Source organism: Diaporthe batatas (assembly GCF_019321695.1).
Source record: "Diaporthe batatas strain CRI 302-4 chromosome Unknown Contig00011, whole genome shotgun sequence".
NCBI lineage: Eukaryota > Fungi > Ascomycota > Sordariomycetes > Diaporthales > Diaporthaceae > Diaporthe > Diaporthe batatas.
In genome coordinates this window covers 2,015,726-2,029,482 of record NW_025408558.1, presented here as the reverse complement: position 1 = coordinate 2,029,482, position 13,757 = coordinate 2,015,726, and the positions used below count along the sequence as shown (strand labels likewise).

The window sequence follows — 13,757 nt, the reverse complement described above, 5'->3', positions numbered from 1 at the left end:
AACGGGCGCTGAGACAATGTGCCGCAAAGCAAAGCTGCGGCACGGCCCTACCATCATGCATCCTGAATAACCTCACCCCACAACACAAGGGGAAGGGGGGGGGATACTGACAGTGGTCTGTTATTTTTAGAAGGCCAAATGGAATACCGGCCCAGACGGGTCGCCATCTTTACTGGCCTCGGGGCCGCAATGAGACAGGGCAAATAGTGGAGAATACCATGTGATATTTCACATTCTTGAATTAGACACAAGTGGGCACACAAGCACACATCGCTTAAGCCAACTCAGTGAATGCGCAAGGGAAACAGTCGAGACCAATTGTTACCGTTTTCACGATGAAATCGTGAGTTCAATGTACTTGGCCTCCCTTTATTTAAGCCGGCCCTCCTTCCAGGTGTGCATCTTGATCCAAAGGACTCTATCAACGACTACAGCTCATCCATCAATAACTTGAAATCTCATATTGTTCATATTGCTCGGAATAATTGAAAGTATCAATAAATCATACACCGTCAAAACCATGGCCACCCCTCTTTGGAATTCCTTCAACCAAGCTCTGCCTCCTTACCCCTACACTGGTGGTCCGCACACGGTGCACAACGTTGGAAGCACGGCCAAAAAGACCTACCCACCGAAATTTGCAATCGAACGCAGTTCTACTGGATCCATTCCGTGGTCCCAAATAGGGCGGCGATATTTGCAGCAGATGAACCGAACTGGTCGTGTCTATGACATACAGACTGCGCTGGTCGCGGCACGAGCGACGCTGCCCCAAGTCACTGCAAACATGCAACCTCTTGTTCAGGCTGCAATCAATGCAGCCGATTTGTTTGTCACAGGGGTCCATTCTATTCCACAAACAGAAGAAAATATCCGACATACTAATGAGGCTGACGTCGTGCGATCTGCCAACTTATATTTGATCCATCCGGTTATTCAGGCTTTATCGTCACACCCAAGTTACTTTCAAGGCCTTGTGTCCCAATCCGAAGAGTGGAAGAACAAAACGCAGACCGACATGACCTTTAAGAAGGTGGGCCTTCCTCAGCCAGCCTCTGCCCAGGTCCACCGCGACTTTTTCATCATTGAGTTCAAGAGGCGGGGCACGATTAAGGATTCCTACTTTCGGCACTCTATTCCACTACCACGAAATGGACAATTCGCAAATCAGCAAGCATTCAATACCCACATCCTCATGCCGGTCGCGCCTGGCGGGCAGCCGACACGGACACAGATCGCGGCCGTCCAGAGCGTTCAAGCACCTGTATTACAGGGCCCCAATCCGACGCAAGCTAAATCCATGTTTAAATCAGATCCGATCAAGCTCATGACTCAGGCTGCCACGTACGCTATCTACCATCGCACACGATACGTGGCCCTGTTTAACTACGATTACCTAATATGCTGCCACTTTCCCTGGTTAGACCCCACCAGCAGTGTGGGAGTCCTGATAGACGCAAATGAGGACTCAAACGGTGAGTATCCGGTCGAGATCGAAATGTACCGAGGGGACGATCCGGAGGTGCGGCACGCTCTTTTGGGGTTCATGTGGACTGCCATTGAGGACACTCCTTTTTGAGTGATTCTGGAAGCCGTGGGTATATCTTAGGCTGACAGCGCTTACATCGCTTGCGAGATTGGGGATAGTTAGATTGATCAAGACATGAGAACGATCATGCAGGTAGCCACTGGCATCAATGTGAAAAGGGCAATGAATTTAGTAAATGAGAATCGTTGAATTGAAGGCAATCTGAGCAATTTTCCGATGAGTCGTACATTTATTTAACACAGAGAAGAAGTTGGATTCATGTACTCGTGCAAGGGGTGGAAACCTACTGTCTAAAGTTGCAAGTCTTTCAATCTTACTCGCATAGTAATAAAATGAATTTCTGTGTTATGATACCGTTTAGGAGTACAAGACAGGTGGTCATGCTTCTAATTCCTAGCATATATAAAAGATATGTACTATATATGATAATAAATACTTAAGACTTAATACTTAAGAAAGAAATATTATACTAATGATAATATAGTATGTGTTGCTGTCTCCCTTCTGGCTCTGCGCCCAACCCTTCTCGGAGGTCTGGGATCCTCCTGCAACGCTCGCTCACCTACTAGCCCTGAATGAATGTCATGAAAGGCTTAACGAGACAGACCAATCTCCCCCTATCCTTCCTACCTAACCTTCTACCTAACCACTTGCTAGACAACTACGGACACTCTTCCTCTTTCGGGCAAATCGTGTTGCAAGCTACGCCAGACGACTCGTCAGCATTCAATCTCAAAGGTTCTCGCTAACTCAAGGAACCGAGTCCATGTTAACTTACCAGCAATGCACCCAAGGTCGCCGCCGACATCACCAGTTGTACACTCCAGAAGGCAGGTGCTGGCGTAGCGGCAGCCCGTGTCGAAGTCGCAGCATATGTCAAAGTCACCGTTCCCGCAGTTCTCGCGCTTCTGGACAGGCGCTGCGGATTGCGAGTCAGTTGGATGGCAGACTGGATGCGATGGAGGGGCAAGATGTGTGCAGACGATATTGAAGGCATGTGCTAGGGGGAAAGGGTGGCGGGCTGGGGAGGGACGAACTCACCGCCTGGAAGAGCGGAAACAGCCACGACGGCGACGAAGAGCGTGGTGAGTGAGAACTTCATTGTGTAGATAGGACGAGGTTTGGTTAATTTTTTTTTTAAAGCGAAGAGTGTGTATACTGGAGTGATCGTGAGTGGAAGTCAATGCTAGAGGAATTTGAGACACACGGGAGCAGGATTGTTGTCCTACGGCGTACGCAGCGGGCTTTTTTATATCACGGCAGCCCCTCACTGATCTTGAATTTCCAAGATGAGATTCAGAGGCACCGAAGCCTCCTACTCGCCTCAACATACGGCAATGCCGTCATTGCCGTACAAGATACAGTCAGACGATGAGTCTCTCATTCCTTGAGATGTGGAGTGATGAGGCATGCCGTGCAAGTGGTGGGCGTGTACATGATCTGCGCAGGATGGGAATAGGGACTTCCCAGGTAATTGATCTGCGGAGGAGCAAGTGTTTGTCACAGCCAAGCCGAAGCGGAACACCTCATACCTTTGTTGGATCGTCTAAGCCACCCCTCTTCCCCTGAGTGTCAGGGTATTGATCCTGAGCTCCACCTCCATGTCTCTAGCTGAATCTTATCAACTCGCGAATGATCAGAATGACCTTGGCGAAGTTGCATTCGCATTCTCTTCCCTCCCGATGGAGACGCAGCGGCAACAGGTTTGAAAGACAGTGATGTTAGGGCTCACACATTCTCGTCGGTCCGTGTTGCTCGCACCATGCTCATGTCTTTCTAGGTATTGAGGGCTGTCCGGAAGGGGAGACCGGAGAGGCAATTGACCTGCAACTGGGTACACACCACCTGGTGAGCCGAGCGATCCCATGCATGGGACAATTAACGATTAAAGAAGCAAGTGGCCTAGCAATCATGCTTCAGGCCATGTTCATCATTCCTTCCACTAGCACTCACAGCTCAGATGATGGATCTCAAACCCCGTGGTTTGCCTGTACAATCTGTTTCCTGTCCCAAGCTTTCTCTGAAACCTACCCTAGGTAGTAACTCGGTGTGACGAGCGAGTCTATTTCGTCTTGGCCGATTCCACAGCAGCACCAGGTTTTGAGGCGCTGACTGAGATATATCTCCAACACTTCTGACCCCGCAGGCCGCCCGCACCAGCGACAGTATTAACGAAGTATTTTTCCAGGCAGAGGATCTTGACGAAGAAGTATGGTATAATGGCCATCCAGTAAAAGAGCCGCAGCATTGGCCGGACGTTGTCCGAGTAGTCCCGGATGTTCACATCCACAAAGCCAATATCCTCAAGTGTTTTCTTGAGGTGGCCCTCCCTCATCAGGTCGAGAGGCATGGCGCTTAGGCTGACCACCGATGTAACGTCGTCGGCAAGGCTGCCGGTAGCCTCGGCCAAGGCGACGTTGACGGTCTCGTATTCGTGCTCCACTAGTCGACCACCGGGCTTGAGGATGCGGTAGAAGCCGCGGAGGACGCGCTCCAGGTCAGTGGCATGTACAAGCGTTTCCATGGTGTAGATTCCCTCGAAGGAGGCATCAGGAATCCACTCGAGATTGTGGTAGTCGGCCCTCCGCACGGAAATTTGACCCTCTGGCAGCCCGGAGCGCTTGATGTTTCTGCGGGCCTTCTCGACGTGGTGTTCAACGACATCGATGCAGGTAACCCTGAGTCCACGCCGTGCCATGAAGAGTGCGACATGTGCGATACCACACCCTGCGTCTAGTACAGACGCTCCCTCCGGAAGGTTGAGTCGCTCAAACATCTTCTGCTCCATCTTGCGAAGGGCAGGAGTGATGGGAAAGGGCCACCAGGAGTCATTGTCCCTGCAATTGTTTGATTAGGGTAATGTTGTGCCACTGTCTCAAAAGTACTGCTCAAAGAGGGGACAGTGCAAGCAGTTGAAATCGCGATACAGAAAAGGATGGCCGGTTTGAGAAGCATAGCACTGGCAATGACCAGGGAACTTGGAAAGTCGAGACTGATAGTTCGTCTTACCAGTAGCCAAAGTGGCGAGTGCCGCCGAGCACAAGCCTATAGCCGATGCGTGACTCAAGCGATTGGTAGTAGGTCTGAAGCTCGGGGTTGTTGTTGATGAGAGGTCGCGTCTCTTCCACCCCGTCTGAAGCGGCCATTTTGAAGACGTCGATGCTCGATGGACGTTGGAAAAGTGCTGGCTGATTTTGCGACCTGAGTAGCAAGCCGTCAAGTGAGACTGGATCGAGATGCGCGAGAGAGAAAGCAGAACGTCGCAACAGAACAGAAAGGCTGGATGAGGCTCTGTTGAAGGCAACCTTTGCCCCCTTGCGACCCAGCCCCCCTGCGGCGCCGAACACGGGTGGGTGCCGTACCGATAAGCCGCTTGAGACGTCACCTGGGCTTCAGGGCTTGAAGTTCACGCCAAATAGAGTGGATTTTACGAGTAGTTCTGCCTAAAGAAAAAGAGAAGGAAGGAAGGTTGGTTGCCAGGCTTCGGGGCGAGAGGTGATAGTATGGCAGCCTTATCGATAGGGGACCTGCAGGGATCCCTGCAGGGAGGGACCAACTGCATGCCCCTTACTCCCTTCGGTCATCGTCTCTTAGGTACCTAGGTACTTTTCCATAGATGTAGTTGTTGTGGTCCATTGACTTTACTTCTGGCCCTTTCATACCGTATGCCTCTAGCATCACACATTATCCAGCATACTTACCTAGGTACCTAGGTACCTGGGTAGATTGGCAGGCCGCTTTACTAATAGGGAAGGGTTATTCATACTTTTGCATCACAGGAATTCCCGAGCGCCGCTCTGCGGCTTAGAAATATGGCTTGAAGAATTAGTAGTATAAGGACTTAAAAGTATGGGTAGAGGGAATTCACCCTCGCTCGCTCGCTTCCGCGAACTCCCTCTACCCCTAGGGGTCGCTTCACTCTACTAATACTCTGTATACTATGGCTGGGCTGTGGTGTGGGAGTGTAGTGCGGGTGTTAAGAGATATTTTTTACCTATTTAGGAAGGGAGGGGCTGGCTGGAGGAGGCCTGTAATAAGAGCTTAAAATTCTTTAAGCTATAGGTGTGAGAAGGGACATTATAGTGTTAGGTTAATTAGCAGGCCGCTTTACTAGTAGGGAGGGTGATTCATAGTTTTCACACACTAATACCGTAATACCACTATAGCTCTAACACGTTATAAAATATTACTTAAAGGGTCGCTAGCTTACATTAACCATCTATTATAAATAGACTTATATACTTATTATATTAGTAAATAAAGGGGGTTAGTAAGCGTTATAACTCTTTATAAACGTTATAATTACTATAAGATTTATATTTATTATAAAAGTTATTTTTTTTATAAAAATTAAAGAATTAAAGTATAAAAGTTATATAAAAAGATTTAAATAATTTAAAAGTTACTTTACTTATTTAAATATAAAGAATAATTAAGAAAAATTATTTTTTTTAAAGTAATTTTAAGGTTTATTTTCTATTTTTAAATTATATTTCTCTTTTTTCTTTACTTTATCTTTCTCTTTCTTTTCCTCTTTAATTTAATCTTCAAAGCTTTATAATTATATCTTTATAACTACCTCTTCCTCTAAATATATACCTACCTAGATATATATACTCATTTCTCCTAATTTCTTCTTATATAACTTCTATACCTTAACTCTCTAACTCTTATAAAAGGGTAATTCTTGCGGTAGGTACAAGTCTTGCGGTAGGTGTAAGTCTTGAAAACGAGGTAAGCCTTGCAGGCCTCCGCAACTCTTGCGGGCTGCCTGCAAACCCCGGTACGGTACCTAGCTAGGTAGCCTGGGAGCCGTGCCTACCCAAATCCTCGAGGTGACAAAGAATACCTAGGTACCTTTCCTCATCGAGATTTCAAGGGTAACGTGGATACAAACCATGGTATAGATCTATGTGAAAATCTCCTGGTGGTCTCTTTGCCTACAGACTGTACGATCATGGCCTAATGCCCGGGATATCATAAAGAACCTGTTAGGAACTTTCAGCCGCGTTACTATATGGAAGTACCCGATAGGTGCCAGCTCTCATGCGATTATCCTAGAAGAAAGTACCCTATAAGAGGTCATTAATAGCACTTTATCATATAAGCACATATCTCAGATATGGGTTGTTAAAATTAGGAAGTTTCCTTGTATGATGCTATGCTATGGGAGGTTGTCCCCTAGCTATTGGAGCTCGAGGAGATGCTGTGGCCGCGTAAAGGGCACTCGAGGGGAGCCACATTGATGAAGCTTTCATATTTTGCATAGTTTCAATGCTTGTAGTCACTCCCTCGTTCGGATCAACCTTCATCGTCACATACCTACCCCGCAAATCAGTGATCAAGAGACACTCTGACTAGCTAGAGACACATCTACCTTCTATCCGGTTTCTCTTCTATCCCGTATACGTCCGAGGACATACTTGGCGCCTTCATATGGTAGCATCTACCTTCTATGAGCCTACAACTTTTGCGACTTGCTCAAGACAAGATCAGACGAATTTGATGACAAATATCTCCCAAGGCTACATTCATATTTAAACGCGGAACTTCAGCTGCTGATGTGTTGAGACTCACCTGGTGTCATCAACACAGGACATACACAGCACAGCCGAGATACAGAAAGCCGAGCCAAGACTTGTACCTAAGTGCACAAGCCGGGACATATGTTACACGAAATAATCCAAATTTGCGTGACCCGTACGTTTGATTATTCTGCCCTTGCTCGACGGTCTTGCTGATGGTCACAGGACTTCCTTGAACAAGACCTCCGAGATCTGCGATGAGCGGCAACGAAGTCCGAGCACCACCGCCGGGTTCCGCTATCCCCGGACCACTTCTAGGCGGGACGTGTAATCGAGATATTCACCGCCCATGCGGTATCTGGCAGCTACTAGTATTGTCCCAGCTGCACTGGAAGGACCGTGGACTGCATCAACTGTGAGGGCGAGGGCGCGATCACATTCCCCATGGCAGACGGAGGCACCAGCCTCAGAGAATGCAACGCGTGCCTCTGCACGGGCCAAATTATGAGATGTCTTACATGCAACGGCCGAGTCCAAACGACCAGACACCTTCCGTCCGTCTGTGGCGGGTGCAACGGGAGACTTGTCGTCCGGTGTATGAGATGTCAGGCGGCTGGCACGGTCTGGCTGTTTGTTGAACTTTGTGTTGGAGATAGTCTTTCAGGGAACAGACGTCGGCACTCCATTGCGAGAGGCATCTTGAGAGAGAACTGGGGCCGCGTAGACGAGTGATATGGTTGTCGCGCCTCAATTCTTGGCATAGAGGAACTGACCATTTGTGGTCACGATCCCGGCACACGCACATCACGCTGGTCGTGCGACTTTATTTTTTTGGAGCTCGCCAGGATTGGGTGAGAGAAATTGAGAACATTGATCAATAAACTTTAGAACTTCACACTATATGAGCAAGCTTGCGAGACTCTGAATTAACTTAACACCATGTCCCTTCTCACACCTGTGATGCAGGAGAGCTGGCCTTTGCTCTTGTTTACAAGTTGATTACCAATGCCACATATCTAGGTAAACAAACGTACCAATCCTCGTCACTATGGCTGACAATCATTTACAGTTCTGATGCCTTAGCGAGCTGTGGCAGTCATGCACCGACACTGTGGTTGCAGACACATATTCGAACATATTGGGGTTGTAGTTGCTTTTTGAATTCTAGTATTAGAAACGTAGTTATTCAGCCTGGAGTACTTAGGTAGGCTACACCTATTCATGCCCCAGATATGGACTTCAAGCATGATACTGAGTACGACGAAGTGAGAACTATCACCACCTATACCAAAGTGATCCATTCCTTCACAATCTGACCCTTTTCTACCGCTTGGACTAACTCTTCCTCAACTATCCCGGCGATTGGATCACATGTTCCAATTAGTATATGTGTGGAAGGCTGTGCTTTTCGGAACACAAGAAGTTCACGACAAGTGGGAACCATACAGACGACATCCCCTGGTACCACCTCTGCGTTTGCGGTAGTGCCAAATGAGCCCTTACAAGTTCTAAACATCAAAGGATTGAGACGACCCGTTCGCAAAAGAGAGTAACGCCTATAAAAGCGTTGGAGGTCTGCTGTGGGCTGCCTGTGATACCATTTCACAAATGAGTGGGCAGCCTGAACGCTAAAAACTTTCTCGAGAATCTTCTCATCAATGCGACCATCTCGACTGTCATTTGTCCATTCAAGGAAACCCGCAAGATAGTCACCTTTGTTGTAGACCTCAGCAGCTTCACTCCGACCGAGGTAGATGCAGTATTCCTCAAGCTCTTGAAGGAAGGCAGCGACGAACTGAAATCCTTCTTCGTTGTCCAAGCGTTCAAGGCCTGGCATCCAGCAAGATATCAACAGTGCGATGATTATTCCCTGGAGGGGCGGTGATCGCTTGTCTGTTGTTTCTGGCGAATTTTGCCACATGGGCATTTGCCCCTGAGCTAATAACGCAGGCACTGGTTTCACACTTTCGATCTTTCCAATCTTGAAGCACTTGAGCATCAGCCGCTTGCAGTCTTCAGAAAAGTAGTACTCAGCTTCCGAGAAAGGGTTTCTCAGATCCACCGCTGACACATTCCTGCTGAAGCGCGGCCGCGTCCAATCAGGAACCCAAGAAGGCAACCCAGTTATCGTCGAAGACGGTGATGCGGGCGAGGTGTCTGCAGCCTCCACAAGCAGTGCCACAGAGTTGTCCCGCAGCATCAGCTTCTTCGCAATGCCGATGAAAAGATCTTCCACCCGGCATTCATAGTCCGGTGCTCCAATCAGGTCCCTATCTTCGTTTGGTATGATGCCCAAAAGGCCGTAAATATGATCGTGTGGTCTGGTAGCTTTTCTCGCTCTGTACCGGAATAGCAACTCGTCCAAGGTATAGTGTTTTTCCTTCCAAGTGCCGATATGATCAAGTAAAATGACGCCGGCCGAGTAGCGAGGGATGTCCACACGATCGACCCTCGCCACTAGCAACAGGCGCGCAACGTCGCCTCGCATAATTTCTCCAGGAACCTCGGCGTCGCCGCACCTCAAAACAAATTTCTTCGCCAGTAGAACCTCCTGAACCACCCATATCCTGGACCACCAGCTTCGTGCCAGCAATCTTATCACAGAACGTGCCTCCCACTGCGGCAATCTTTCTAATTTTCTGTCGACGAACTCCAACATTTCATCCTCGGAGTCGTCATCGCTACTGCTGGAGCTTGGACCAAACGGAGAGATGCTGGGATGACCCAAGATCACAGACTGGGCTTGATGCCCATATAAATCCCCAGAAAAGGCACTGGTCGCCCCGGGAACCGTTTCTGGTGCAGAATTTGGGAGCTGGAGATCCATCATCTCCTGACCGAGCTCTGAAGCAGTAACCCAAGCTGGGGCAGGGGCGAGGCCTTCTTCACCAACAGGTGCGGGAACGCTCCATTCATTGTTGAGAACCGACTCGGAGCTTGTGCTGCTTTGGTACTGTAGCTCATCCTCTTGGGTCGAGCTGCGCTGGCTCCCTTCACTCTCCATCCACGCGTCCAGTCCTGTTGATAATATTTCCATGGCGAGGTCGCTGTCCTCACTAGCACTGCCCAACCAAGCGATGACGAGCTCAGCACCGGAGTAGATATCCCTCATCATTTCGACCTGGTGGTTCTTCTCGGCCACGTCTGTCTGGTTGATACACAGCGCATCAACCCAGATGGTGATTGCATCTGATGCATTTCGTATATGCCTCAAGGCTGCTTCCAGGTTCACGGTGATCTGTATCTCCGCGTCGTTCACAGATATTGGTGTGGTCACCAGCGGGTCGCCCCAGGTATAGGACAGAGCCTTATACTCCGGGATGGCATTGTCAAAGGATGACTGTTTCAGCTGGCATCGGATAGGAGCCTGGCGGTCAGGGGAGGGCTCGAGAACCAGGAGGCGGAATTTGCGGCCATCGCTGTGCAAAGGGGCGTAGATCGAGGCCATTGCAAGATCGAGGTTCTCTAAATATCAGGTTCAACAAAGCATATGTCTCGTGTCAATCGATTTTGGAGTGTAGGCTGTTCTTGCGCGAGCATTCGGCAGTGCTGCTCGTGCTTATTCCAGAGACTGGAATTGGAGCGGGGCAGCGAAGCCAGCAGCACTTATGACTCAACTCGGATTCGGTTGTGTTACACAACGAGGAGTTATTCTACTTCTAGAAAATGGCTTGTACACTTGTGCTTACAAGAAACGTGATTGGTACAAACGGCAGCCGCTTATCTGTGGTTGTCAATCCGGCTAGAATGTGCGCCTTGGAACATTGATCCAGATCTTATTATTGTTCAAACATTTGAAGTCCACGGTTATGTGGATTAAAATAGGGTCAGACGTGAATATCGTATTGGGAAACTATAGGTTTCGGTAACAGTTGCACAGTAGCTTGCCCGAGGTCTGCTCGTGGATAGCCGTTGAAATATGATCCGGCTCCAGTCCCGGCTCCCGAGTTGTGAATCCCATCATGTTCGCACAGGGTTTCCTATCATGGTTCGTACATCAGCATGTGCGATATATAAGAGCTTTCTGAATTGCGCACGAAATGTGTCGCAATCACTTTCTAAGAAGTAGGACGGCATCATACGTACAGAGTCCTCGGGTGTTCAGAAAAGTACACATACGTAGCCTTCCCGTGCGAGCGCAAATTCTATATGGTCCGACTCGCCCGAGTCTGACCATTCTACCATCCCACGACAGCCCTACTTGCGTGACAGGATGCGGCCCATCCCTCGTCTCCTAGTGTGTCTCGGTTCAAGACACCCGGTGGGATTATATTGTATACAATCATTCCATGAGCGCAGTAAGCAAGTTACGAATCATGGGTGAAGTCCTCTGAGCCAGAGGCCAAAGTCACCCTGCAGCTTGATTCTTTAGGCTCCAAGCTCCGAGAAAGCGAGACGTCGGGGGCATAGCTTTAAGACGGAGTCTCCAAGACCTGTCAAGTCCACCAAAGCGAAGCAGTCCACTTCAAAGAGGCATAGCAGGACCACGTGGAACATTCAAACGTTTCTATTGAGTGAACTCTTCTTCTCAGCCATAATCAGGGCAATTTGCAAGCGAAGAACCCAACCAGCGACCGCACTACGCTTATTGTAGCAGCACTTCCCATCATCCTGTTGAGCTTACCAGCTGACCCGACTCCAGTTTTCTCGATCGAAGTGCGCCGCAAGGGCATGCCGGCGGGGAGTGCCAGCGACAATATCGCCCCTGCAGAACACATCGAACTCCCAAATAGAGCCCGTCGAATAGCAAATCTGGCAGTAAAACTGGCCCCGCCCACCGCATCTCCGACACTGTGCCGGCACCGCGCCGGGATCCGGGTTATCCGCCAGTTCCCTGCTGTTGCACAGGTTGCATCTTGTAGATCGGCCCTTCCCCATGCATTGTAAGCAGTCGTCCCCGAGTTCCATTGATCCCTAAAGTGCGATGAAGCCTAGGCCCACACAAGTACTGCACGCTTCCAAATCATCGACATTCCAACAAAACGGACACAGCCTCGAAGAAACGTAGACACATGGACGTGCGAGGATTTTGCCGCAGGTTGTGCATAAACTGTTGTCTATCGCGGGGACTGCAATATCCGCCTGGCGAACTGCTGGATTCACCCTGGGGGCTATGCGTCGACCTGCACCGCGGGCTGCAATATCCGCCTGGCCAACTGCTTGATTCACCGTGGGGGCTATGCGTCCACCTTCACCGCGGGCTGCGCCATTCATCGTGGGCTCGAGTAGCAAGTTCTTCTTGAATGATGTATTCAATGATTCCGTGATGATAGAATTAGTCCTGTGGTGCTCAAATGGTCATGACCTGGGAATGAAAGGGGGGTTGAATCGGCCAAAACAGTGCTGCTGGGCGCGGAAAGCTTTTGTGCCCAACAAAGGCACCCCATTCCCACGGTCATACCTTCTCTGGTCCGATGCGATGGGAATTCTGGGAGGAAGGCTCGGGGTGACTCGGAGCTGGCAGCGAGACCCGAGCCAGTCGCCAAGAGCGCTGGAGTGCATTTGCCAGGAGCATGGCCGTTTCCTCATCTTTTGCGGGTGGTTGACCAGCCTCCGTTCATTGACGTTTGGCAAGAGCCTTGGGTTGACAGATTATGGCAGGGGCATTCCGCTGGAGTGATGTAGGTACTTCCCAGGTTCCCTGCCAGAGCAGCGCCGGAATGCTTGCACCCCGCTCATGGGGAAGGGGTTCTTTGATGCGGATATTGAGTACCTAGGTAAGTTTTACTGTCCTCATGATGGTTCATGGCATGAATGGTCGTGGGTGGCCCCGACGTATATTGATAGCACGGGTTCTCGCCGATTAGAAGATGGCATTCGTACCACTATCATTGATGGATGAGTGATGGTGTCAAAATTCGACGCCATCGAGTTGCTTCGAACCGGTGTCGTCTGTGCCATATAGGCTCTGACTAGAGCTGGGGTGGTGATTAAGAGGTGACGTAACCCTTCCGTGAGCTGATGATACTCGCATGGACGAGTTCAAGTGTTAGCCCGTCTGCAGTCCGGGCTGCCCGGAAGACTCGCCAGTGATGCGCAGAAAAGAAGGGACGACAGGATGAACTGCTCGAAGACCCAATGTCGAGTCAATGCCTCAACAAGATCTACATCTCAGCAACTTTTTTTTGTAGAGACCAGATATTCGCACCCGCCAAAACGGGAGCTCACCCATGCCAGGGAACTCAGATATCAAAGCGCTTAGTTTAGCACTAAATCACGAGTAATTATCCCATAGGATGTTTTCCTATAGAGGCTTGTCTTATGGCAGTTCCTGGGAGGTTGTCCTATGAGAGGTTATCCCTTGGGGCTTGGGTATAACCTCCGTTTTAGTGGGTGCGAATATCCGATCTCTTTTTGCATATGCCAGAGTCATGGATGTTGAAGAAGAGTCGGTGTTCTGGGATGTCGGGGCGGACACGAGGACGGTGAGGAGCGAGTGGGCCCCGGTTCTTTCTCTCTTGTTCTCACACGAGGTTGCAGTTCATGCAAGGTCGCGTTGCTTCTGTGGGACGGCTAGGCTCGGCGTTCTAAAGTTAGGCGAGCTGCCTTCGTTGTGCGTGGGCCCTTTCCTCGCCCAGTCTCTCGCATATCGCCCTCGGATGATGCGAGAACAGACACGGCAACAATCCGAAAACGCGGGGAGCAGCAGCAGCAGCAGATGGGGGTCTAAACTATCGGCCTCT

At 49.7% G+C, this 13,757-nt stretch overlaps 3 protein-coding genes across 3 annotated transcripts; all 3 read right to left on the bottom strand.

Annotated features, from left to right (window-relative positions):
• Nucleotides 1-2,210: 2,210 nt before the first annotated feature.
• Nucleotides 2,211-2,651, bottom strand: KVR01_009204 (uncharacterized protein; the record flags this gene model as incomplete). The annotated part of the gene is made up of 3 exons (XM_044792664.1): nt 2,211-2,251; nt 2,328-2,468; nt 2,591-2,651. 3 exons carry the CDS (start codon nt 2,649-2,651, stop codon nt 2,211-2,213), a joined length of 243 nt encoding a protein of 80 aa, XP_044641706.1.
• Nucleotides 2,652-3,611: 960 nt separating this feature from the next.
• KVR01_009490 (uncharacterized protein) lies at nt 3,612-4,695 on the bottom strand (the record flags this gene model as incomplete). The annotated part of the gene is made up of 3 exons (XM_044792944.1): nt 3,612-4,109; nt 4,260-4,386; nt 4,559-4,695. 3 exons carry the CDS (start codon nt 4,693-4,695, stop codon nt 3,612-3,614), a joined length of 762 nt encoding a protein of 253 aa, XP_044641992.1.
• A 3,759-nt stretch (nt 4,696-8,454) lies between these two features.
• KVR01_009127 (uncharacterized protein) lies at nt 8,455-10,619 on the bottom strand (the record flags this gene model as incomplete). Its single annotated transcript, XM_044783602.1, has 2 exons — nt 8,711-10,619; nt 8,455-8,544 (listed from the first exon to the last, which is right to left on the bottom strand). Exons 1-2 carry the CDS (start codon nt 10,520-10,522, stop codon nt 8,455-8,457), a joined length of 1,902 nt encoding a protein of 633 aa, XP_044641629.1. The 5' UTR covers nt 10,523-10,619.
• Between the last annotated feature and the right edge of the window lie 3,138 nt (nt 10,620-13,757).